The 27,500-nt window shown below is 41.5% G+C and overlaps 1 protein-coding gene across 4 annotated transcripts in view; it reads left to right on the top strand.

Moving 5' to 3' along the window:
• samd4a (sterile alpha motif domain containing 4A) overlaps nt 1–27,500 on the top strand; it is a 58,749-nt gene that overhangs the window by 10,427 nt on the left and 20,822 nt on the right. For 2 of the 4 annotated variants that reach the window (XM_086179772.1, XM_086179763.1), the window contains exons 3-4: nt 24,138–24,725; nt 27,152–27,439. In XM_086179772.1, the coding sequence (XP_086035898.1) occupies nt 24,138–24,725; nt 27,152–27,439 (876 nt within the window). The remainder of the gene's footprint in view (nt 1–24,137; nt 24,726–27,151; nt 27,440–27,500) is intronic. The other 2 variants (XM_086179790.1, XM_086179781.1) reach the window with 1 other exon arrangement.

Genomic DNA, 27,500 nt, shown 5'->3' with positions numbered 1-27,500 from the left:
ATCCAAAATATCACCATATAACAGACGATAGGCTGTTGTCTACCACCAGTTCAGTTTCAGCTTGTTTTTCATGCTCCTGCTCTTTGGGATCCATGTTGATCACTCTGAAGTTTGTGCACCTGATAGTCATGTGATCAAACACAGCGCTGCGCACACTCAGACACTTACACTGTCACAGCAGCTGATGTTTACAGATGCCCGCACGCACATTTAATGCAAATTGTGATCACACAAACTAATATTGCAATTGCGATTAGATAAATTTTGCTTCGCTGATCAGTTGCCTTTTGGAATAAGGGCTGAGATTCAGCGTTTGCAAAAAACAGTTGCTAGTTTCACAGGGAAACTAGATATCCCGTCCCCCCAAAACACTGGGCACAACTTAAGAAAACACTCACTGCCTGAAATTAGCATTATGATGAACACAATTAGCTGCTGCAATATCCGTATTGAAACTGTTTACTGAATGAGATTAAGTTGGAATTGTTATGTGATTAAGCAATTTGCATTTGGGATTTGTTTTGGAACATGAGACTAATTCATGAGATGGTGTACTTTCTGCTAAAGTGGTGAATGTAACTATGAGTATGGTGTATGTTTGTGATGTGGTACACTAGGTTCTGTTAGGTTAGCTTCATTATGGTCTTGAGGAGAGGGCAAAAGCCAAGCTCAGTGAAATGACAGAAGCAAAACAAAATTATCAAAATGAATTTTGTTCATAAGATTGCAAAGACATTGGAAATGAGGTGCAAGCAGCATCACAACCGTCTCACTCCGTCTCTGTGTTTTTCCATTTAATATATGTGCAAGTTATGAATGAACGAATGCGGTGGGGCTTTTTTGTGTCGTGAAAGGACTTTTCCACAGCATGTAGAAGGAAAACAACTTTATGTACACACAGAAGCACAAGCTCTTCAGACATGCCAGGCCTGTACAAGGGGAAGAAGGGGGGAATTTGAATTAGAAAAGCTGTTTGACTCTCGATCAAAATAGATTTGTGTCTAATAGATGAGGAGAAAGCACATTTCTGCATTTGATTGAGTGTAAGTTGACAGACATGGAGGGAAAGTGTGTGTATTATTCCCTCTGCACTCTCCTCCTAAACTATGTTTGATGAAAACCTGGACTGGAAAGCAGCATTCTTGCCTAAGGGGGTAAACGGTTCAGATCTTGGGGATACTGTCTAGGAATGTGGGCATGTCTGTGTACACTTGAGTCAGGCACTCAGCAAGAGCCTGACGGGGGCTTTTCCAGCATTGGGGGAGAAAGACAGTGGAAAAGGAAAACTGATTCTACCTTCATTGAAGCTAAGGTCTCTTGAGTACACGTGATATGGAAGAGGGGAGGGCAAGGTAGGACAGCTTGGTGGGGTGAAGAAGGGAAAACATGACGAGAATACTGATGTCATTTACTGTTCGAACCTGTTCAATAGGAGGAGTGTGAATCTTTGGTTTCTCCCCATCTGATTCAAGTTAAAAATAGAGTCAAAATATTTCTTTATTAGTACTCGGTGCAGTATAGTCTCCGGTATGAGGGTAAGGGGACTCAGCCGGTGTAAAATGTTTCAAACTGCTTCGATACTCTGACAAACCCCAGACCGCTGAAGTGAACTTATACTGTAGTATGTATACCCACTTATACTGTAGGTGTCAACACTTGACACAGCAGCTGCTCCCGAGTGGAACTTCCTGTGGAGACATTAAATTCCAGGGCTCCTGACTCACCTTTTTTTTACTAGGAGTGCCGTTGCCCTTAACTGAGAGCTTTTAGAAAATTTTTAGGCCTTAAATCACCACCTTAAATCACCCTGGAAAGCAATTATTCAAATTTTTCCACATTTTAACTCTGACACCTACAAATATGTCTTCAGCAGTATTTTAGGCTATGGGGAAAAAAGCTAACAGCAGTGAAAGGTAGTTCCTCCTGCTGCTGTACATCTGTATTTTTGTGTTTGATTGGTTTGACTGATACAGTAGGCCGCAGCATTTGTGGGCATGTTTACCAAACTTAAGACTATGATTTCTGCTAAAACTGTGCAAGAAGTCAATGAGAAACCTTTGTTTTCAAACACTAAAGCTGATACATACAAAAAAGACTTTTAAAACTTTTACTCATTACCTGACATGTACAAATATGACATGATGAGTGTTCATATATCCCAGAAACATGCCCCCATTATGACCCTGAAACTTACTATAAGTCAGGTGTAGTCAGCATGTTCTTTGTCTATAAGTATTTGTCTGGACCCAAATGAGACTAAAGTTAAAAATGAAACTGATCTGATGTTTTTACACACTCCATTTAACGTGCTTTGTGCCTTTCTAAATCTCTTCCTGGCCATCCTGTCAGAGAGAAAGGGAGAGACTGAGGGAAAACTACTGTCTGTGGATTGAGCGCCAAACTATTTCATAGCACCCACGCATGAGCAAACAGTTTATTTCTGGAAATTGACGGCGTGTTCTGTGAACTCGTACTGAACCTCAGGAATGGGGACAGACACCCTGCCAAAATGACCAGAGGGGAAAACGAAATAAGGCTTGTCTCTACAGCAAAGGCCTTTTCTTGTCAGTTCTGGTTTCCTGTGTGCGTGTGCGTGTGCGTGTGCATGTGCGCGCGCGTGTGTGTGTGTGTGTGTGTGTGTGTGTGTGTGTGTGTGTGTGTGTGTGTGTGTGTAAAGAAAATCGGCTGAACGTGGGATTGGCACTTGTAAAAGAACCCAGGCCTCAGACATGTCAGGCCAAGATATGATCTCTGAGAGGAGAGATGAGGGAGAGGTGTCACTGAGAGCAGGATTATACAATCAAATGCTTTATAAATCCTTGAGGTTTAGTTTCTCATTGAACCCGTCTCTGCTTCTTCAGAAGATCCTGGCTTTGCTTTCCCCAGCAACTTGGATTACTGTACCAGCCATGTGTACATTGTGTATGTTTGTCATGACTGATGGTAGTGAGTAAACAGAGTCTCTCAGTTACTAGAAGAATCATAATCCAGCTTATTTTTGGTCAGTGTAGAGATCATGGTTGTATAACATATTGACTTTGGAAGCCTCATGCTGGCTCCTACTTCTTGTTCCTTAACAGACTCTTTGAAACCAAACTGTTTCCAAACAGCTGATTTGGTTATGTCTTTCTGCTCTACTTACATCACTCCGTGCACTTTTTAACCAGATTTTCTTGTTTCATTATCATAAGAAGCAAACATTTTATTTACCATAGCAATATTTTGATTAGCCCTACAGTCTGCCAACATGATGGAAGTGTTTCACACGAATGAGGTATTTGAATGTTACTTTCATTTTGGCCTGAATGATTTGGAAATGAATAACTACTGCAAATATTTTTGATTGACTGTGTGATATAAGTCACAATATTGGAAGGAATCCTTATTCTTATGTCATCATTGACAATTTAGATAAATACAGAAGTTTATTTTGATGCACATTTTTGCCTTTAGGAAATATTGCAACTCCCCCATATTGCACCTTAATTGTTCGGCCCTTCTCCTACCAGTGGAGACCCAGTAGAAATTGTATCTTAGTTTTATGCAGCATATTCATGCTGGATGCTGTATTTTACTCCAGTTTACTGCTAGTAGCACTCTGCCCCACAAAAATTCCCTTGGTGACTGAAATGACAGATATCTGTCCTTTTCATCCACAAAACAGGCCAGAAAGAAATGAATCTGTTACTTTGAAAAAACTGTTTACAAGTGGATTGCTTTTCTGCAGCATGAAGGGCAGTGGGACTCGCTGGTTGGACCACTGGGAACCTACACAGGGCTCAAATTATCACATGACCTGCGTGTTTGCTGAAAATTTAACTACACAGCTTCAGAAGTTTCTGATTTTCTGTCTTGTCTTTGAATTTGAATCTGCTGTTTGACAAGGATGATGCTCGCTAACTTGTTACAAGAGATGAGATATCAGATGGGGAATATCAGAATCGGGTGCTGATACTGACCTTATTCACATTCCAGAGCTTGTGCTGGACCATGAACCCACGGTATCGTAACTTGAGACACGTCACCAATCCATACACACAGTTGTTATGAGCAGACCAGACATAGAGGCATATAATGTTGCATGTAATGCAACATTATATGCCTCCCTGCCTGCCATCCCAGGCAGCTGGTTGTGTTATACCGTATACTTCTTGTATAAGGATTCAGATTCAAAAAACTTTATTTCTCCCCGTGGGGGGCAATTAAGGGAGCAGAGAGCGGAGGAGGAGGCTGTCAAAGCTCTGAGATTCCCACATTTTGACTTGGAACAATGGCAATCTAAGCCTAGCCAGTAAGTTATTAATCTCAAGCAATTGTGTTGACAATTTTGCTTGAAATCTTAATTTAGTTCTTAGTTTCTTGCTTCATTGTCTGACATGATCATGATGATATGGGGGGAACTAAAAAAGTTAGGGTTGATAACATGTGGCTTCCTTGCTAACCTCAGTGCTCACACATACACTTTGCTTTAATACAGTTAAACACCCCAAAAAACTTCTTAATGACAGCTTTTTTGCTTTTTGTCATAACAAAACAGACAAGAACAATTTAGGGGTCAAAAGGTGGCTCTAAACGCTAATCATGGCAGTGGATTTTAGAATCACCATGTTGATGAGTAAAAGGATCGCTGAGAGAACGCATCAGAGTAGCTTAAGTGCACTCCGTCTCTCTGCCCCTAGCTACAGAGAGGTAGGAAGGGTACCTCTCACTCAGGAGGCGGTCCACTGTGCTGTGTAGAAAGTTACTTCCAGCAGTGTGAAGCATAACACCTTGTTGTCAATGTTGGTGTACCAGTCTGGTCCAGTGTTGGAATAACGTCTAACTGGTTTGAAGATATTTCTATCGGTCTAAGCCGAGTACCGCCACCCTGTTACCTAACAAACAGCTGTGACAGATTCCTTTTTGTTATGTAATGTGATGCAGTGCTGATGCTGTTTTTAGGAACTGTGGCTCAAAATGGCCACTTTTCCCTCTGAATTAGGTTTTCTTTTTAACATATAAAATCCTGTACTAACTTTACAAATGGTAACTTTCAGATAAGCTTTGATTTTTGTAAAAATCATTCGGTGAATACAAATTTGTATTCACTTTAAATGAAATAACTTCATGTGGCACACCGCCTCAGTCTCATCTGTGTCTGTGACTGCCTGCCACCGTGTTCTCACTCAAACAGACATTGTTGTGAAGAAGCAACAAGGCGCCACTGACCACACTTGTTTAATTCTGATAGGTTGACATACTGTTGGCCACAACATCAGCAGAGAGAGAGAGAGAGAGAGAACCATGGCAACGGTTGCTCTGACGGCCCTACAACAGAGCCTTTGAGTCCCTGGTGGGTGGAAATGACCTCATCCCATCCAGACTCTTCCAGGAAGCTGTGTTCAGTCTCAGCTCACCGCTCAGGCCAGGTGACAGAGTAGAACGTGAAAATCATTTTTTAAAAAGCAAAGTGTAACTTTTGGCAGCACCAATTAGCGAAGTAAGCTCTGTTAGGTTTTGTCTGTCCATTTTTATCAGTTTAAAATAGATTATTTACCATTAACAGGACCATTTTTCAACTCAAGTGACAAATTTACACTGTCATGAAAGTTTGTCAAGATTTCATTCTTTTTTTTAATTAAAATCTCAGTTTGGTTTAATTCCAAATTGGATTTACATACTCCATGACACTGCTTTTATCAGCCCTGGGGCAGCAAAAACTAGTTGAGTAGTGAATATGGAATTAAGCTGTGGGTGAGTGCTGTCATTTGCTAAGAATGTTTTTCTTGACTGTAATATCTAAATCAGAATGAACCAAACCAAAACTGGGATCCAAAAACCACAATACAATCCTAAACCTGGGCTTGCTCAATTTTTACTGTTTAACAGGATTGGGATGAGTACATAGTGTAAATATACAGCAGAGATGCCAGCGTACCAATGTCTACAAGTGAGCAACCGAATCACATGACTTCCGTCCAGAATTCTGCAGAACAAGCCTCTTAGAGCTAGTTCTGACATGATGATAATGATAATAGTTGGTTAGCTTCAGTTACCAGCCCAACAAATAATGGTAATGTCATGAGTCACTGGTAAATTCTGAATGTACACTAGCTGTTTGGCTGCTGGACTGAATTTTGTGGGTTTGTTTAATTCATTGTGTTTGCTTCTCAGGCAAACTTGTCTTGGTGGCCTTCGGTTCTTTCCCGACAGCATAAAACCCAGTGTGATTTCTAAAAAGCTTGAAATCAAACCAGCTAGCTGTCATGTCTCACCTCTGATCAAGTCTAGTAAACCTATAGGAGAGCTCTGTGTACCTTGAGGGGGTTTGTGTGTGTTAAATTGTCTCTTTTTTTTTTTGGAAGGCTCTATTTGTGTGTGTTTGTGCTTTACTCTCTCATATGGTGTAACAGCTGGATGAAGAAGCTCAGTGTGTGTGCTGGTAACATCTCTGTGGTGGTCTGCCACACAAAGGAAAAAAATCAATCCAACCAATCAGCCTGCTGATGCACAAAAAAAATCAAAGAACATGTGGTGTCACTGTCGGTGCTTCTAATGTCTGAGCTAGAGCTGAAGGGAGCAGGGTGCTGCTACTCCACACACACACACACACACACACACACACACACACACACACACACACACACACACACACACACACACACACACACACAGAAAGAGGTTCAAGTCAGCTGTTCTGTGCAGCCACACCAACCCTTGCTGTGAGTACGCCCGCCATGATTAGAAAATTTCTTTTATGAATGTAGGTGCAATTCTTCAAGGGTTAGGTTAGGCTTTTACAACAAATGATTTCCCTCCATATCTGTACAGAAATACTGTGTGCATGATGTCACTCATTTAGGCTCCAGTCACCAGTCGGCTCCACTCATCATCGATCATCACTATCAACCCAAGCCTTTTGAACTATCATGGCAGCTGCAGCAGAGTCCAAATCTGTATTGGTTGCAAAATAGGTTCTGTGTAATTGTTTTCAAAGGCCCAAGGCTTCAAAGGTATGGGAACACTGCAAATTTGGTGACTTGGTACGCTGCAAAGCCCTTTAATGGCGTGCCGATGTAGCTCTCATGTAATGTCTTAACCTCTGAAGAGAAAGCACATGGGTGCTACTCTAGAGGATGGGTGTTCAGAAAAGGCAAATGTAGCAGTCCGTTTGAAAAGAACCTTTAAATGTGACCTATTGTCAATTCCATGGCTGCACATCCTCTCTTCAAGTGACCAGTGCATAGTGAATGGGAGGAGGACAAGAGGAAGGTGTGCTAGTTTAGCAGCCCCAGGCTGGCAGGCTGTTTGATGTGGTGGAATGGAAACATCAGGATGATATATCTACAAAACTTACCTACGCAAAGGTGAGCCAGTGCAGAACTGTGTGAATAGATGCAGAATCATTTTCAGAGACATACAGCGCACTGGGCACTGATTCATTTTTAACCCAGAACAGGCGTCTGAACCATGATGAACCCTTTCATCCCTCACAGACTTGTTTGATTGCACCACTGTAGCAGTAAAGAGTCATATAGTTAGGTGGCTTGGTGTGTAGACAGTAGACACACTGGTGTGGTCAAACCAGTTAGTTTAGATGTTAATATGTTGTTACTACACACTGAACCACATGAGTTGTTGTTGCTCTGCTCGCAAGAATCAAATGTAGCTGGTTTTTGGGTGGTAAAAACGTGTTTCTGTTGATACCGTTGCCATTATCCTTTCAACTTCTCTGTCCCATTATCTATTGCTTTTCTTCACAGTTTTCTGTGCCACTATTATTTTAAAGTCCAGTTCCCTCATCTCGAAGTAGGTGTTTTTTTTTCTATGGCATACTATATTTCAGTAGATTTTGAATTTTTAAGTGTTTGTGTTACTTAAAAAGGGTGGGTGCTAACTGTCATCAGTTGTTGCATTCACGGTGTAGGTTGTTCAGCGCATGATATTACTTTTGTATTGTGAATGATTGCATCGATGTTCAAGAATTAAAAAACAATTTTCGTTATTTAAGATTATCTTGCTGAACAAACCTTGTGTGGCTCATATGTTTTTTGCTACAGAGCTATGTTTTTGGCAGTTATGCAAAATCAAATGTCAAAATCGCATTGATTCGAGGGAACCCATGGTGCTGACTTCTGGAGTGGCCTACAAAGTAGCATACACCCTGTAAAGTACAGCTTTCAGCCCACCCCTACCTTATTGCTTGCATCTCAGTCTTTAACTTCCCTCTGCTTTTCAAACACTCCAACCAATGCTAGTTTTCTATTTAGCTACCTACTCAATTCTCTGCTATTGTGAATGGTAATATAGGAGTATTGCAGCCTTACTTGTGTGGTGCCATTGGAAGAGATGCTTTAATACTGTTGTTTTCTTATGTAGTAACAATGACTCCTGGCTCTACTTCCTCTTCTTGATAGTGCTCATTTTGCCATCCCGGCACCCAGTTGACAGGATTAGTTCCTTGGAAGTGTGTCTGAATCTGTTGTTGAGAGTGACCTTGATAATCATAAATGTTCAGCCATGGATCAGGCTGCTCATTTCACTCCTTATGTCTGGTAGCTTATGAAAAACATGACACTGACCTGTGAACAAGCTTGAAAATGTCATCTTTGAATATATAAGTCCATGTAATGTCCTTGGAAGTGATGGAAACACAACAGTGTGTGCATGCAATTGTGTGTTCTCCCTCTCCCAGCAGGTACGGAAATGAACTTTTCTTCCAGAAAGGAAAATAATTATCATTCTTGTACAAGGATGGAAGGGGGGCTTTGCGCAGACAGAGAAATGAAGAGGGAGAGAGAAAGCGGTCGACGGGCCCCTGACTGCCATTTCCTTAAATAGAGTTGTGGGCTTCTCCAGTCTAGCCCTGGCAGAGCCAAGGCTCACATTCCCAGCATTGCTGCGACTGCCACATTGAGTGCTCCCCAACACTGGAGCGCTACATAGGCCTCCACAGGTAGACTGCAAATCATTGGCCCTGCTTCCAGCCCCCACCCTGCTTCCTCCAGACCTACAACCACTAGTTAGTCGTACAGCAGGGGAGCAGAGGGGATGTTGATGAAAGACTGGAGAGGAAATGGGAAGTGTGTGGGGGGGGAGCCAGGCATAGAAAAGAATTGTTCTTCATTCAAACAGCAGCAAGTTCTTACTAGGAAACCTCCCCCACTGCTGGGAAAGAAGGAGAGAATGTAAAAATACCCATCATCTGGTTTATCCGGTAATGAACATGTGGTCTAATGGGACAGACATATATCTTGCACGGATAGTCCCACAGCATAAATGAACAGCTACAATACCGTATATAATTTCTGTTAATTTTTACACCAAACAGGAATGAGTCTCTGTGTTTGACAACATGTGATGTGTGCTGGGTTTACACTAATCTTTTTTTAATGCTATCGTTGATCATTTTTAAAATCATTTGATATAGTTTGGAATAGTGCTGCACCATTAGTTGAATCACAATCATGATTTCAGCCTGTGAAATGTTTTACCTGTAAAAGTCATGTCAACATGTGAACAAAAGCTACAGAAATGGCTTTATTTTAAAAAGGGGGAAAAAAGTGTTATTTATTTAACTGATTAAACCTATTTTTTTTATTTTATGGGGTTGGGGGAGTTATGGGGTCCCCCATGAGGCTCCAAGAGATCCCCAGAGAAGCTTGGTAACATGAAACCTGATCGGGACAGCCCCAAATGAGGCATTGCACCAGTAGATTTAATAGGTTAGATGACAAAGGACCAATTATTTAAAAAGAAAAAAAAAACACACACACACACAACAAAAAAATAAGCCAAGAGTTATGATTATAAATCTGGCAGGGCAGCTGACAGAACAGCCAAGAGAAGTATTTATTAAACAATACAAGGCAGGTTGCTTTAAGGTTTTTGTAAAAAAAAAAAAAAAAAAAAAGTGTGTATGTGTATAATATACACACACATATATGCATATACATACAAACACATATATGTAAATACAATGTGTGTATGAATATATAAATATATATATAATAAAAATATCTATTCTTCTTTTTACCTTTTTGACCAAATGTACTTTCATCAAATAGTTGCATCGCTCCAAGAATAACTTGGGTAAACATTCTGTATGAAGATGGCGAGTCAGATTTATGAATGAAAGCGCCTGTTTTTTTTTGGGGGGGGGGGGGGTTAGGATGATGTCACAGGCTTTGAGGAGCACTCCAGTCTGATTACGCAAATAAAACAGGATACTTGTGTCTGCAGTAGCCACAATGATGCTTTTCCTTTTCCTGTGGAAGGGAGACACACACAATTCCAAACATGTCACACTTTTTGGCAGGTGTTTCCCACTTTTGCACATGCTTACACACACACACACACACACACACACACACACACACACACACACACACACACACACACACTGATATACCTGTCTTAGCTGGGTACTTCTTTAAACATGACACAGATTATTGTGCTGCTTTACACTACTGCACACACTGACATTGTTGCACAGAGGGACTAAGACAAAATTTGATATCAGATAAGAGCCGCATTTCATAGAATTTGAGCAGGTGTCCTGGCTGTGATGTAAGGTTGCTAAGAAAAGGTGTTCCTCTTCCTGTTCTATTATGGGTCAGAGGAATCTGGTTGTGTTTGTTGAAGCCCCTTGGAGACACTGTGGTCATGCACCTCTTTGATTCCTGAGGAAATGAGAAAGTGGGTTGCTTTCCACATTTAACTTGTTGAATCATAAAAGAGACTGCAATTTTTTTTACACTGGAAGGTCCTTTGGCTCTCTTGGAGGGGTTCCATGATGGAAGAGGAGTGATGAGGGAGTGATCCAGAACTGGGCAATATGGGCCTTTAAACATGAATCATTCAGATAAGAACAGAGTCATCTCAGCTCAACTCACCTCCCATCGGAGTTGTAATGCTTGTTGCTGTACAGAATGGGAGCCCACCTCTTTGAGAGCATGACCCTGCAGGGACTCAGACTCTCAACTGCTGAGTGTGGACTGCACTTGTGCATGCAGAGATGTTACTGATACAGATATGTGTACTTTTATCAAGAGCATGTGCGACACTACAGGCCAGTCAGTACTTTTGAGAGAGAGAGAGGGAGAGAGAGCGATCATCGATTGGCAGTCAGTTGATAGCTCTGCCATGAATTCTGTTCTGTGATGTTCCCCAAGTGGCCCTAATGAAGTGGCCAGTAAGTGTATCCAGTAGATAGAGCCATAATGTCCAAATGGTGGCTCTAGACTGCCACCAAAATGGTTGAAAGGGGTGAACAAGTAGTGTAAATATTTCGCACAAAGCTGCCTACTAATCACTTCAAGATTTTGAGTCAGATTTATGAATGAAACCATCTGGTTTTTTTGAGGGTGGGTGGGGGGTTGTTTGAATGATGTCACAGGCTTTGAGGAGCACTCTAGTCTGATTACGCCAATAAGACTGCCACCAAAATGGTTGAAAAGGGCGAACAAGTAGTGTAAATATTTAGCACAGAACAAAATAGGCAATTTTATTGATGTTTGTGTTTGCTAACCACTGGGTCCAGCTAGCAACAGAAACACTTGACCTCTGGTCACCATTCAGATTTAGCATGTTTTATTTTGAAGGCAACATCATTGCACCAGAAGTGATTTGTAGGCAGCTTTTGCTAAATTTGCTCTTGTTTCAGAGGCCCCATGACTTTAACCGCATGTGTTTCACTAACGCATTTGGTCATGTTGCTGCTGTGATGGCTCAAAGTGCAGAGCAGTCAAAGACTCGGCTACATGCTGTTTATGCTCTCAGTTATTTTCTTCTGCCTACTTCTCCAGTAGAGGTTTTGTACTGCATTAAAACAACGGAAACGTTGTTGTAACAGTAATTAAACGCTGTTGTTATGCTCAGCTGTTAGCTGATACTTTTAAAATTTTGTCAGCAGCTGCTTGTGGCAGAGAGACAATGTGCACTTAAGAGTATTTTTTTAAATGGCTGGTCTTGTATGAAAAGAAAGGATTACAATAGGGATGCAAACAATTAATAGATTATCGATTAATTGTCCATAAGAAATTACTCGACTAAAATAAATTAATTGCGTTTTGAACAAGCAATTCCCCGTCAGTCCACGTGAGGGCACGCTTGACGGCAGACGTACTTGACGCACACGCGGGAACATGTGTAGGATGAAGAGGTCTAGACGGAGTGCAGTATGGAGCCACTTCAAGCTGATAAATGTCGACAAAGAGGCCAAATGCAAAATATGTGGAAGTATTTTAAAATACAACAACTCCACAACTTCACTGAATTACCACTTAAATACGTCGCATTCAGCCGTGTTTTAAGGAGCGAGTGGTTCTCAGCCTACCATCACCACAGCATTGGCAGAAGGGTATGTGACTCCAAGAAAGAAGAGGGTATTACCCAGGGGATATGTAACATGGTTACTACAGACATGCTATATATCACAGTGTTTCTCCATGTATCGCAGTTGAAAGGCTAAAATCCACTCCTCACTTTTAACACCAAAAAAGAAAATATATATATATCCTGTATTCCTGAATGTACCACTTAAGAATTGTGTTTTGCTGCCAAGTGACAGTGCACTAATTTATTTTCATGTCAAAGTAGTCTACATATTATTACATTCTTTTATTTGTGAATGAATGTGTTGTTCCCTGCCCTGAATAAATCTTTGATTTAGGAATATGATTTGCATTTTTTCTGTATATCATAAGGGTGACAGCATTTTATGTTACGTATACAGTAGATAAAAACCTATTGATTCAGGGGGAAATTCAGCTTCTTAGAAAAATTGCCGCTTATCAATTAATCGATCAATGATCGATAAGATGGAACAACTATCGATTAATGAATTACTCAATAATTTGCATCCCTAATGTACAACTGTTCATCAGCAGGTCAATGATTAATAATAATAATTTATTCGAGACAAAAAGGAGTAAGAGCAAGTCATGTTACCAGTTGAAAAAGTTGGCAGCACCACTACTACCTGCAGTAAAGCTGGTCTAGAGCCCTGGCATATAACCGATTTATCTAAATAATCATACTTAAATAGTCTGTCCTGTGAGCTTGAAAGTGGGTGATTAATGATTGAACCAACTTTGAGAGTAGAAGAACACAGTAAATCTCATTTAATCAAAACTGTGATGGTTTAGGGATATGAGCTACATGAAGAAGTGAGAATGATGTGAGTGTACAGAAGCAGTGGTAGCGTGCGGTTAGATGACAGCACAGGCAGCCTCATGCAGCTCAATAAGCACTTCATCATGCAGGTCAGCTGACAGCATGAAGCCTGGCAGCCCCTCAGAGCTCTCAATAGGTTGCTAACACCACAATATTCAAAGCTTTGGCATGTTTTCAGTCTTCAGCCACAGGTAGCTGGTGGAAGCAGCTTCTAACAACAATGTATATTGTTGTTAGCAGTGATGGTCACACTGGTCACATGGTGATGTTGGTCAGCCCAATGGTGCTGGCAACAATGTGAATGAAACACAGTAGAAAATCAATATTTACACCTCCTTTTGTCCGCTGCTGTTTTAGTTTTACACAACCAGAGTGTGCTATTCAGCCAAGAAGAAATGCAAAACAAAATCTGTCTGTATCTAACCTGTTAATCTTAGTTTGCAATGATTCTTGTCAGTCTTATAAATGTACTGAGAGGCTGCGACAGCAGCTCCTCCTCTCTCTATGAGAAGAATCTGAAGGCAGTGAATCACAGCTGCAGCAGAGGAGGAAGCACTGATACTGACTCATGTCTGTCTTCAATTTTTCAGTCTCTTTTTGTGATGTCAGGTTACAACTGTTACATTTTAGTTTGTTTCCAGTGAAAAAATATTGATAGGTGCTCTAGATTAAATATTGTGAAATAATTAGAATAGAAATGAGATATAATCCTGTTCTGACTTCTGCTTCAATGAAGTAACAACAATGAGGTACACAGATATCTTGTCAATCACCAGCTGTTTAGCTAATAGTGGGCGGTTGGAAAATTAGCGTTATGCATCAACAGCTGCATACTTCGCAATGACTTTACAGTTTCTGGTTTCTGGACGTCAGAAGAAACCCCTCTTTTAGGAAAGAGCTTGTCATTTTGTCCCAACCTGCCAGAGTTCGGCATCCAGTTAGCGTTTGTTTTTGCTGCTGTGCCTTCAGGTGGTTATGTGGAAATACGTATTGCATGAGTGATGATGCAAAGTACTGCTGGGAAGCATTGATTTGCACTATGATAAAAGAGAGGATAGAGGATTATATTAAATGACATTTGATAGACATTTTTCTGTTGTCAAATGGTGAAAAGAATATCCATGCATATTTGTGTGTATACACGTTGTTGGTTGTAAATCTACACGGTTTTAAGTCGCAGAGGGAGAAAAGCCCACAGTAACATAGCAACTGTGAGAATCGCATCAAAGAACAGAGTATATGTGTGTGTGTCAGTCATACAGCAGGATCATTCTGAAGCTGTGAGTATGCAGAAGAGGGTCCTGGGGTGTATGTCATCTGCTGACTAGTTTCCTGAAAGCTTGAAGTCCCATTTCCTCTGAATAAGCATCACCTGATGATGACTGACACTGATAATTTAGATGGACAGGGACATATTCCCACTCTTTGCTTTTTCATCCCTTATCAAATAATTCAAAGGTTAAACTTACTAATGTTGATCTGCTAAGATAAATATCATTAAGGTTGAGCTTTAAAAGAACAAAAGCAGACGGACATAAAAGAAGAATCCACACCTTGGAAGGCTTGTATTTGTGACGTACAAATGTTTTTCATTTTTAGATTTCCTGTAAGTTGTTGAAAGTGATTCATGGAGGGAACTCTTGGAGTGGATATGATTAGATGGCAGTTGTGTGCCAGTAGGTCACACTAAGGTCAAAGTCGGGCTGATCTCCCCCACCCCCTTGCTTAAACTTGTTGACACCAATGAATTTTCATTCGGTCCTGCAGTCTCTAACATCATTTTCCCCTCCCTTCTCCGTGCGCTCAGGGCCCCTAAAGCTTGAGTTGGGGCCTGTGGGAGCCTGTCTCCACTTGTTGTCAGGACATGGAAACCCCCCCACCACCACCCTTTCTTTGGGTGGGGCAGTGAAGCATACAGCATTTGATAACTTAAATCCTATGTTTGGTACCACACCTCTTTCAATGTAAATACACAGCCCCTTGCTCTCTTTTTCTCAGTAGCTCTTGTCCTTTTTTTGCTTGTTTTGTACATCGTATATTTGTTGTTCCTTTTCGCTCTGTTTTACATTTGTTCCTTCTTCAGTGAGTATATCTTTATCTTCTGCCTTTATTTATTGTGAGTTTTTTGTTTTTGTCTGTAGAAATAAAACTGCTCCTTGATATGTTTCTATAATTGTGTGTCATCTAGTAGCGAGTGACTTAAGTTCATCCAACAAAGAGTTGTGTTTCTCTCCTTGTTCCAGTGTTGTCCAGTGGTCCCACCCTAGCCTGACCTCTGGTGCAGAGGGAGTGATGAAGTCTCTGGGTGGGACTGGCTGTTGAGTCAGAACTGAGAGGTTAGAGTAGAGAACAGCAGGGCTGGGAATATTCTAGCAACCTGCTTCGCATTCACAAACCTTTATCGAGCCCAAGAAAGGCAATTCATTTGCAGCAGTCATATACAGCTCCAAAACTCACTGCAAGGTACTTGAGTAGAGGTAACGGTTACATTTAAATGGATCAATACAAGGTACAAGTGTTAAGTGACTACTCTGGGCATTTAGTAGCCTAATAGCAGAATGAATTGATGATGTAGAGATGTGGTTGTTCTCTTAAAGGTATTAAATTTGTAGCCAATCTTAACTAGCTTGTTCAGACTGTTATGCCCTGGCGTAAACCAGCCAATTCATGAGAAAGTTAGAAGACTTTAAATTAATCTTTGATATAAAATAGTACAGTGCTGCAGACATGAAAAGAGCGAGCCTCTGTCTGCATGTATTTGTCATATTTGTTGTTTCCACACTCAACATTGACCTGATGGTTTTCTGTGGGTGCCTCCATGCCGTAGTGAAAGATTTTCGTTGTAGGCTAATGGTCATTCCTGCATTGATTACAGGGCTTACAAAGAATATTTGAAGTACGTTGTTCAAATTGTGCATCATCACAGAGAAATACAACCCACAGTAATCAGATGCATCAGTTTTACCAAGTAACAAGACACCTGTTCATGACTACGGCAAGAGCCGGAATGATTCTGAAACTAGCCGACCAGCATTGAGACTGTTAATTTACTTTAACACAGTATATTCTCTCTGTATTCACTTGTGTTTCTCTCTGTTACGGGGCGTCATATAACATTTCCCATACATTGAGTTATTTGTGGGGTCATGCCACAACATCAACTGCCCTTTATAACTTTTTGTACGTATTGATTTTTACCCAATTTCTCAGAGGAACTGTTGGAAGGAAGTTGTTTTAATCAAATCCATTATGGACAGAACTGTAATGTTGAAGAGCAGAATTATTACAGTACCTCTTGCCGTCCACTCTCTGTTGATATACTGTATTTGTCTCATCATTGGTGTAGTTCAAAGGTTAAACTTACTAATGTTGATCTGCTAAGATGAACATTATTAAGGTTAAGCTTTAAAAGAAAAAAGAAGGCAGACGTCAAAGAAGAATCCACACATCACATATTTTCATGTGACGTAACTGCAAGATGAATGCAACTATACCACACATGTTGTCCATGGTTCTTGTGAAGAAAGTGGCCTAGTTAGACATCGAAGTACATTGCACCCTTAGATTTGTCAAACTTTCACCTCTAAATCTTCTGCCTTTTATTCGGTTCTGCCTTTTGTGTTTCTGGTTCTTTTGTAATAGTTCCAGGAGTTGTAAACCTGCACTCTAGTAAACCTGACACATTGGTACTGAGCCATGGACAAGAACACTGATTCACATGATTATGTGGATCAGCGCAACTGTAATGTGGCTGGTACTGGTCACTGTTGTGGCGCTGTAGGAGTCAAGGTGTGCATGGAACTTTAATGTTATTTTGATGAAGGCTCACAATGAGAACATCTTGGTGGGCCCCTGAGCCTGTTCAATGACTTTTGTACAAAGCAATAGTGTGTGTGTGTGTGTGTGTGTGTGTGTGTGTGTGTGTGTGTGTGTGCGTGCGCGGGCATGTGTGTGTGAGAGTTCAGCTGTGGATCCGTTAGGAATCACTGCATTCTTCAGCAGCAGGCTCTGTGGTATGCCATTGCATTCCCCACTGCTGAGCTGGAGAATCCACTTGGAAAGCAGGAGCGGGAACTTTTCCTTTCCACCCCCTCCCTCCCCTCTTCTTCTTCTACTTTGTTCTCCACGAGTCCTCAAGTCACCCTCACCACTAACCTATCTCTTTTTTGTCCTCCCACAACTTCCTCTCAACTGTCCAAACTGTGTTTTCCAAATTCCTTCCCCATAGCCTTTGTCTGGCCATAAATTCTGGAGGTCTTCCTTTATGTTTGTTGGTTGCCAAGTCTTGTAATGTGTTTATTGTTAAAAGTAAATTCCTGGACCTTACAGGAGTTTTTGGTGTTTCAGGAAGCGCATATTCTCCTTCCTGGTAGCTTTTGGTTTCCCCAATTAATCCCTGAGCTCTGTTTACTGTTGGTCTGTTCTGGTCCTGTGGAGAACTCGCTGTGTCGGACCCGATGTTGAATCAACAACGTCTACAGCCAGTTGCCACTAGCTAGACAGTGAGCCAGCCCCCTGTTTGTTTTGCTAACAGAAGAAGCACAGGACAGGGGTTTAGAGGCCACACACACACGCACACACACACACACACACACACACACACACACACAGGCTTGTTACAATTTTCCATGGACTACATACATTTCCTAACTGTAATTAACCACAATTACTCCTCAGCTGTAGTTCTACCTATACAAAAAAAAATACCCTTAGGTTCAAACCCAATGTCATCATCATAATTTCAGTTATCTGTTTACCCTTAGGGCAGCATCCTGAAATTATTTAAAGGAGTACACACAAAGCTTTATACTTATGCAGCTTTAAAGGAATAAGTGTTTTTTGAGGCTTGAGTTGGGATCTAGTGTGTATATACACCTACCTTCAAAAACTCGAAACACACACCTGTTTTTCAAAGCTGCTGTGTCATTGTCAGTGTGATCGGGAGCTAATATGGCCCTTTGCTCACCACTAATACGCTCTTATCTGTTGTACTAGCTGCCTTGTTGCGGCTTTGTGTGCTGTTGACCCATCTATATTTAGAACAAGAGGAATCATGTGTCCAACAGTCTCCACAAGCTTGCACGTGTCTCCATCGGGGTGTGTTTATGTTTGCGCATAACCAATGTGTAACAAATGAGCTAAAATAATCACATTGTTTCCACTCCTGTCACTTGTGTCTTGTGATCAGAGTCGGATGTAAAGAGGACACGCTGTAACCAGCTCAGGGTCAAAGTTAAACCCATCCTACCTCTGCTGCTCCTGGGTTCCTGCATCCCTATTAGTAGAGGAGTCATAGCCCTTTGAGATGTTACTTGATATACAATAATTATGAAGGTTTTTCCTCATTTTTTTAAACTTTTATTTTAGTGTGATGGTTTTAAAACCTGGTAGAGGAGGAATATGAGTATCTTCAAATCTCATCAAGATCCAGCTCTGCTTTTCCATCTGAATGATAGATGGCTGATTTTGGTGACCTACTTACATGACTCACTGAGGTTTTACAGGCGTGGAACCATCTTCACAGACATGTTCATATTGAGCGTGATCTTTTATTTTGAGAAGGAGGAGTATACTTTGCTCCTGAAGTACCTATTTCACTTTGATATCAGTGTTTCCCATAGTTAGCTTTAACATCTGTAAGAGGAAGAGAGTCAACTTGCTTAGTTTGGGTCTTGTTCACATAGCTTAGTGTTTCTGAACCAACTGAGAATGTTTGGTGGAGGAGAATTGTTTGATAGGGTTATCAGATTGGCTTCTGTTTGTGACATAAAGCAATACTTCACCCCCCAAAAGTATATTTTACATGCCAGCCATGTTCATGTACCTCGAGGCTATTCATGACCGATGGTGACCAACAGCTACAGCAGGGAAACAAAAACAAATCTCAAGTGCATCCTGCTCAGTAGTTCACAAACAGTTTGACGGTAGTTTGACACTACCATGAACTAGCATGAGCGAGTTGGTTCAACTGAATGCACTAGCGGGGCACACTTGGCGCTATTGCAAACAAGCACCAAGCCAGAAGTGTTACAATCTGTTTGTTTTTAACTCAGATCAAAGGGATTGTAGATTTCTCAGCACACTGATGCATAGAAGGTTGTGCATTATACCAGATAATGCACTTGAGAGTTGTAAATAACATTTTTGGACAGATTTGCTGTTGTTTTTTGCTGTAGCCGTTGGTAGAACTTGGTCTCCGATAGCTTTAAGCCAAATATACATGGCTGGCTCTTTCTTCATCTCAAGACACAACGAAGTAAAGCAGGAGAGAGAGAAAAAATTCTTGTGAGATAAAGATACGTATTTGTGATTATTTGAATGGAAAAAATAACGCTTTTTGAGTGAAGAGCTACTTTATTTGAATTCCGAATTTCTGCCCTATAACCCTTGGATTTGTTTAACTCTCCTAAATATAATTTGTTTTGAAATATTGATATTTCAGCGGTGTGGTTGAATTTCCCGAAGTGTCTGGTGATCCACTGATTGTCTCGATTCCATTTCCGTCTTTGAGCCGTACAAAGTGGTGAGACCGTGGAGGAAGGTTGGGCAGCTTGGTGAGATCTGACAGGAGGAGAGAGGAAAGGCAGTGTTGAAAGCAGCAGCCTTGTTGTGATGCCAGAGAGAGTGTCAGAGGGCAGTGCCAGGGCAGAATGGCACTCAGAGTTCACCAGCACACGTTGTCCACAACAGGGAACTGCTGTGTCAGCCCTGAACAAATGACTCTTTCTGTCTGAGGTTTCACTGTTTGCGTATGTCTGCCTTTCTTTTTCAGTGTTTCTTCTCAATGATGCTACTGTGATTCATCAGTTCCAAGCACGCCCCTGTTTCTCTGTCTGGCACCAATGTGCAAAATTCATATCCTTTGCCTTGCTGAGTTCCCCTTGGCTGCCTCTCTATCTTGCTGAATTTTGTTGTTTAGTCCATTTCTTTATTTGATCATGTGACGCAGTATTGAACATTCATTTTCGCTTGTCTTTCATTCATAAAGTCAACAAGGTGTGTAACTAGACTCGGCCCTGTCTCAGCACCTTTCCTATTAAGTGGGATGCACAGGAGGAAATCAGAAATGATAAAGGAGGGGCTTCCCAGTTTCACTCCTTCTCTCCTCTTTCAGTGTCGCAACTTCAATGTAACCACTCCTTGTCATTTCTCATCCATACAGCTTTACTGCTGTTGATGAGGTTAACACTTTCTCCTTCGGGCTCAGGATGGGAGAGGAGGGAGAGGGAAAAATCTGATATGCATCAGAAAAATCTCATTCTGGTCACATTTGTTTCAAATGGCCTTGTGCTCTCGTAAATATGATTTTTTTTTTTTTTTTTAAGCTTGAATAAACCCTCACTCTTGAAGAGTTATTTACCCACTCATTTGTGTAATAGCTACCCCAGTGTTTCTTTCGGCAATTGACCTCTGAACTAGACTGGTTGACTCTTTGAGTGGAGAGGCATACCTTATTTTGTTGAATGTGAGGGTCACTGCTTTAAGGAGAACTCCTTGACCTTTTTACCTCGTGGAAGAGGTCAATAAGCCTGGAGTGTCTTCATGACCTGTATGTGTTAACTTTTCTCTGCCCTTTTCAGATATTCTCCTCTGGTTTTTAATAAAGTTATATTTTTATTGAGACAGGATCTGACTAACCCACTGAAAATTTAAATCAAATTCCACAAGCAGAATTTTAAGTTTTTAACCCTTAAATTAGGTGTGACACCTTCCATCCCAGAGTAACTCTCAGTGCCAAGTACATATAATCAGATATCTGAGTCCAACATTTCTTAAAAAGCAGTCTTGTTTTGTCTTCGTTGGCCTAACTCTAGGTATGTTTTTCCTCTAATTAATACAGCCTGTAGTTTAAAACAGGAAAATTAATACTTTTAGCTCACCATTAGAGGCAAAATGAATGAGTGGCTAACTGTACCTGCTCACCTAATTTCCTCCAAGAAGGTTATGCAGTCAAATAAATGACTATTTTGATGCCACACTTTTGCAGTTAGTTAAGTCAGGTCTAATAAGTAAGTGAAGGTCAACAGTGACAGACACTAATATTGTCTACATAGATGCTTCGAATGCTTGTGGTCATTGTAGTTCATCATGAGAAAATGTGCACTAGTTGGGCGACATCAGCAGTTGATATTTGAAGATATTTAGTTGACTTGTGGGGAAATTGCAACATGAAATACGTCCCACTTATCAACTTGTGATAAGCTTGCTAAGTGTGTAGCTGATTATTACGAGAGCATATTTGCCTCAGACATAGCTTCGCAACTTTAATTTAATTTCACAGATATATTGCAACACTCTTACTGTAGGTTTTTTTTTTATATATCTTAATGCTTGCCAGGTGTGTGGAGGTGAGAGGGGCAAGCAGAGTTTACACTTTCCCAAGCTCTTTTTTTTCCTTAGCCTATTTTTGTCACTTTGCCTCTTGAGGCAACAATAACAGTATCTTCCAGGAGATTCTAAACTTGTAATTCCCATGTTCAAATTATTCTGGCATTTGTATCTCTATGACAGCCAGCTTCTCCATCTACACTCAAGTGTGGCTGTTTTGACCAGTTTGAAAACTTCCACACCATCCAGTGTGGTTGATAACATCATTCAAACTCGGCCTTTTCCAACAGACTCTGACCCGTTGACCGCCAAACAAATGTCAGACGCAAAATGATGATGTTGTGCAGTTGGCAGAGCACCACTGCCACAGAGTTCCTGCACTACATTTTGTACCATGTTTTTCCATTCATTACTGTACCCGGCATGACAGTGTTTTTTCAGCTTGTGAGTGTGTGTCATCATGGCAAAATGTGGTTCTCCTGGAGACACCTACTGTTGCGAGAAATACCACAGAAGTAGTTTGAACACTTTGGCAGGTGCTGAGATGTCTGCCTGTTGTGACTGGTCATAATGTAGGAATGAGCACTGAGTACTCCCGGGTCGGAACCTCTGCGTGTTGACTGGCGTTGTGGTTGGTGTGATACAATTGCATGATGGTCTCTAGTTTGGGAATAAATGTGTTTTAATCATGGAATAATTCCTGTTCTCAAATGGACTAAGGCTTGCTTCATTCAAAGGAATGAAGGATTACCTCATCACTGGAGCAGAGTGGAGTAACTCCCTGAGTCCTTGTCACTCCCTCCATTTATTTTCTCCTCCTCCTGCTCAAACTAATCTTAACCTCAGTCCTGTCCACCTCCTCTGTCCTTGTACGCTCTGTCATCTGAGCTTTGGGACAGACCGGCCCAGTTCACGTCACTAATCCACCGACATGGAAATGAATTTTCTTCTAGAAAGTGCCTGTTTGGTTGGAGGCTGTCCTGTGTGAAACTGCAGCCAGCTCTTCCCAACCCATTACAAATCGTAAATGTGGCACATATATGACATTTGATTCTCCTCTAATGACAGTTCACTTTCTGAGACATTTGGATAAAGATGTTAACAAGGAAACGTTTCTGCTGCTTTTGCTCCTGATGATGATTTTTTGAGATTCAAGATTCAATCCCTTTCGTTGTAGGATGCAGCAGTTTAAGCAGGTGATTCTTTCTATCTATTATAAGAGGAAAACAAGTTGATTATTATCTAAAAACTACTTCGACTGCAGTTTGAAGCCATTTTGTGTATGATGTAGCTGCAACCAATATTGCTTTATCAGGTACAAGATAATAAATGGTATCACTTTGGGCTCTGGGAAATAATGATCAGCATATGTCAAATTTTCTGGGCATTTTATAGACCAAACGATTGATTGATTGATTGTGTAAATTATCAGCAGTAATTGACAATGAAGATGATCATTACTTGCATTTCTTGCTAGTGTCAATATTCTGTTTTGTCAATTGACTATTCAGTAATATTAATTATGATTAGAACTAACCAACTATAACTAACTCAGCTTGCCTGTGTTTGAAGCTGTCTGGTTTATTTAAGCACTGTTTTCTTAAATTTAACTTCAATGTGATTTCCCCCTTCTTGTATTTTTAAAATTGTTTCAGTAGAAACACTACTGAATATAAATAAGAATGTTTTAATTCTGGCACAAGCATATTAGAGGGATGATTCAATATAATACAGGTTTGATCATATGATTTATTTAAAGGGTGAAATTGTACATTTGCAATGTGAACTTCAACTATTGCCATCATATTTTTAGGTCATATCACCCAGTCCCTCAATGAAATCCCTAGTTCTGCTATGAGTAGGCTTGAAACTGAATTATTTAATCCCTTAGCCCTTGTTATATCTCATGGGATGAGATAAATAGGAACCGTGTTTGGAAGGCCTCAGGGTCTGTGGTCTTTCATATGCCTCATCAGTGCTGCAGCTGTCCACTCGGCAGGGCAGAGAGAGCCGTATGTCACCACGAAGTAGACCATGACATTGGGATATCTTTGGACAGAGGGACTGGCAGATGAATTTTCGAGTTTCACCTCATCTGTCAGATTCAGAGACAAGATATTTTGAGTTAAGAAGGACCTTGGTGGTCCCATTCACACGGGAACATATGGACACTTCTCCAAAGCAGGAGGTGAGACCCAGTATTGTAGTGGTCTCTATTTGTGTTGCTGTCCAATGCTGGTGCCCTGACTCTGATATCTATAGTGCTGGTTCAAGATGATGGGGATAGGCCTACTGATTTGGATAACAATAGCTCCATGACCTCCAGATTATGTATAGACCTGTACAGCCTCCTCCAGAGCTGGGAGTTTAGGGAAAGACTGGATGACGGTGCAGTCAGCGTGATGTCATCTTGGTGCCATCTATTTTCAACAAGTCTCCACTAATCCATCTGTCTATCAATTTCATTCTCCTCTGCTACTGGTCTTGCAGCAACATCATCCTTTGTAATGCAGAAACATTAGTAGCCAGTGTTGATTTGATTGCAATGGTCTAATCAAATCGCTCAAAATAGTCATTGTTCATTTGAATCGTCATTTGAAGCTATCAACTTCTTGCTTGAAACAACTCTGATTCTCTTCTCTCTTCTATTTCAGGGGTGATCAGCCATTGGCAGGGTGAGCCTAAGGAGCGTGTCATCTCACTCGTCCTCACCCATCTCCCACTGCTCAAACCTGGAAACATAGAGGCCAAGGGAGAATACATGCGGCTGCTCCCACGCATCCTTGCACACACTATTGAGCATGGCCACCACCTAGAAGAGTCTCGTCAGCTCTTATCCTACGCCCTGATCCACCCCGCCACCTCCCTGGATGACCGCGCTGCCCTGGCACTTTGGCTTAACCACCTGGAGGAGAGGGCCGCTGCTAGGGGGGACTCCTTAGAAAGGCCTTCACAAACAGGGCCGCATCACCACCAGTCCACACCTCCATCCACCCTCACGTCATCTGGATCCTCCTCCTCTACCAACAGCTCTTCTTCAGGTAACCTGTACTCCTTGCATCACCAGCGCTACAGCTCAGATGACCGCCTCAATGGGTGGCAGAGCTCCAGGGATTCGGGGCTGGGTGGAGGCTGGCATCAGCAGCAACCAGGCTGTGAAAACGGGCACCTGCTTCTGTACCCGTCATCCTCGGTGCCATCCACCATCAACACAGTTGGAACCGGTGGAGGCGGTAACACCAGTGAGTTAATTCTCCATCTCTTTATCAGTATAGTAGACTAATGTTTGAAAATCACATTACCTCCAAAGTGGGAAAAACTAACTACTTTAATTCCACATGTTTCATGGAATAAATCTTGCACTGATTCATTAATGACAATGCGAAGGTCCAGTTTCTCTATTTTGGATTAAGATCGCTGAAGGAAAAGATCAAAATGACTTGGACTAAAGGGTTTATTGTTGGCTTGTTCCACCCCAGACACATCTGTGTGGGGTGGAGTAATTACAGGTAGACGGTGTTCAGACTTTTGTATATGTCCACTACTGTTTTCTTCTGCTCAAACAGCTACTATGGACCCCCAAAAAATTTAGACCACAGCTGGTCATAGGACTCATTGAGACTCAAACCTGTGGAGTACACTGGTAGTAGGGTCTAACTAAGATTGAAGCATGTTCTCGCCACAAATGACCTGCGCCAGATTTAGTCTGGAAACAGATCTAGACCACCTCTTTAAGGTCTTGGTACAAGTTTGTGTTCATCCAAGTACAATTGCTGTGTTCACAACCACCCAAACAATCTGCACCGTGACAGAAAAACATCCTTGTTGTGAACTGAACAAGGTACAGTAGGTGTGAAAGCACCCTCAGTCACAAGGACTGCTGAACTGGCCCCTCTTTGCACCTGAACAGTGACTTGTGTTTAGATCTATGGGGTCAAGAATTGAGCGGGATGCTCTCGCATCAATGCAATGTGTAAGGAATGGATGTAAGAGGAACAGCGTAAGTTTATTAATTATTTCACGTCTCTCACATTTTGAACTGAAATGAAACTACATTCAACAAAGTACAGAATCATAGCTCAGTGCTCGTTTAATGCAAATGTATAGAAAACAAGTTATTAACGCGACAACAGAAAATCTGTTTATTATTCAAATTTTCTGCAAAAATATGTAATTATGCCGAAGTGTGTTGATATTGTTCCGCAATAGGAATTATCACATTATTTTGCAGTATGGGTGTGTTGTTCCAGCCCTGACCAACTCTAACTAGACTGAGGAGGACCCACCTGTACAGTCACTACGGAGGCTGTGTGAGGTGGACAGCAACACACAGAGAGGGCAGAGCTGTTGAAATTGAACATAACTTTGGTCAGAGCAGGATATTTCCAGACCAGAATGCAAGGGCTCTGTGTGTTTTCTTTTTTTCTATCTGGGACATGAAAGAAACAGCTGAAGGTTTATAAATAAAGACACATTTAAAACCCTGCTCGCTGCTCCAAGAAATATCTCCTTGTATTTTTGACTCATCGTAGCCTCAGCCAGTCCCACACAAAAGATGTTTCACAACCAATAAGTTACTTCAGGGTCCAGCACAGGAGTGATATCTACAGTGAGCAGATGTCTCGACTATCATATGAAAATGAGAACTAGTGGCAGAATTGAATAGATGTGAGTACATTTGCTGGTGTTTAAGGAAGATGATCAATATTCAAATTGTACTGTGTCCCTCCATGTGTTTCATTTATGAGCGGAATATATGATCATTAACCCAGTCATCCGTTAGTAACCAAGGAAGACAACCACAGGCCACTGTGTTTATATGGTCTTGATAATTACAGGAGTATTATTGTCCCATCACTTCAACCTGTATGCTACCAATAGAGCATCCGGTTGACACTCACCCCCACCCATACTCTCCATCCTAGCCCAAGCCACAGCACAACATACCATCCATCCTTTGCCTTGTAAGGCAGCCTTTGTGGGAGACTGTATTTAGGGGAAATGGCTAATATTTAGGGACTGGAACTTGTAATGTTAGCTGGGCACCTATTTTAAACGAGGCCCATGAAGTCCTATACATAGCGCCAACAGTAAGAGGACCGCATATAGGAGGAGGAGAGAGACTGGAGTACTGGAGGCAACTTAGCCCGTCAGAGCGGCGACACAGAAAGCTCTTTGGCCCTTTTCATCCTGTTGACCTCCCTCAGCACTATCAAGAACAGTAGAGCAGCTCTATTTTACTGTTTTTAGTTATCGGATATGGCACTTACCTGCACGACAGATTTCAGTTAATTCGCTCAATTAAAAATCAGGTGAGAGAAAAAGATGGATAAAGATTGGAGGAAAATTGTCGGACTGCAGAAATTGCAAAACATAATATTGCTTTATTTGTTTGTTTTTTTGGTCAACATCCAGCTCAAAAAATTAACTAATATGAACAGAAAAGTCCAATTTAAGGGGCCTTCCTTTGAAATTTTAGGAGGTCACACATGTAGGTAAGGCATTATTTTTTGAAAATATTACCTAATTGATAATTTTTCATCATCTTTTGTTCATCTATTGAACGTTGAGTATTTTGTTGAGAAGCAATCATGAGAGCAGGAGAGTAGTTTTGGCATCAGTATCTAAGGAGTGAGTAAACCTCCCGTGTCTTGCTATTGTCTTGCAGTCCTGACTAGTGGAGGTGGCAGCCAGCAGCACAGTCCCCTGAAGCGCTCCGTCTCTCTCACCCCTCCCATGAGCGGCCCCAGCAACCAGCCTCTTGGCCCTGTCTGGCTGTCCCAGGAGGACCTGCGGACCACCAGAGGCCCAGCCCTGGACCATGCACCCCTCTCCCCACAGAGCAGCATTGCTTCCTCGGGCAGTGGAGGCAGTGAGCATCTGGAAGAGGCAGGTTTAGGAGGAGGTTCAGGTCTACATCGCAGTTCCTTCCATGAGGAGGGCAGTGGCATGAGGGGTGAGTAGGAGAGGCCTGTGAACAGTTAAAAGTACAATTTTAGCTTTACGAATAATTTTTC

This window comes from Aulostomus chinensis, chromosome 2 (assembly GCF_037954235.1).
Source record: "Aulostomus chinensis isolate RoL2024-O1b breed Wild chromosome 2, RoL_Achi_v1.0, whole genome shotgun sequence".
In the NCBI taxonomy this organism is placed as follows: Eukaryota; Metazoa; Chordata; class Actinopteri; order Syngnathiformes; family Aulostomidae; genus Aulostomus; species Aulostomus chinensis.
The sequence above is the reverse complement of the archived record's forward strand: the minus strand, read 5'-3'. Positions and strand labels throughout refer to the sequence as shown.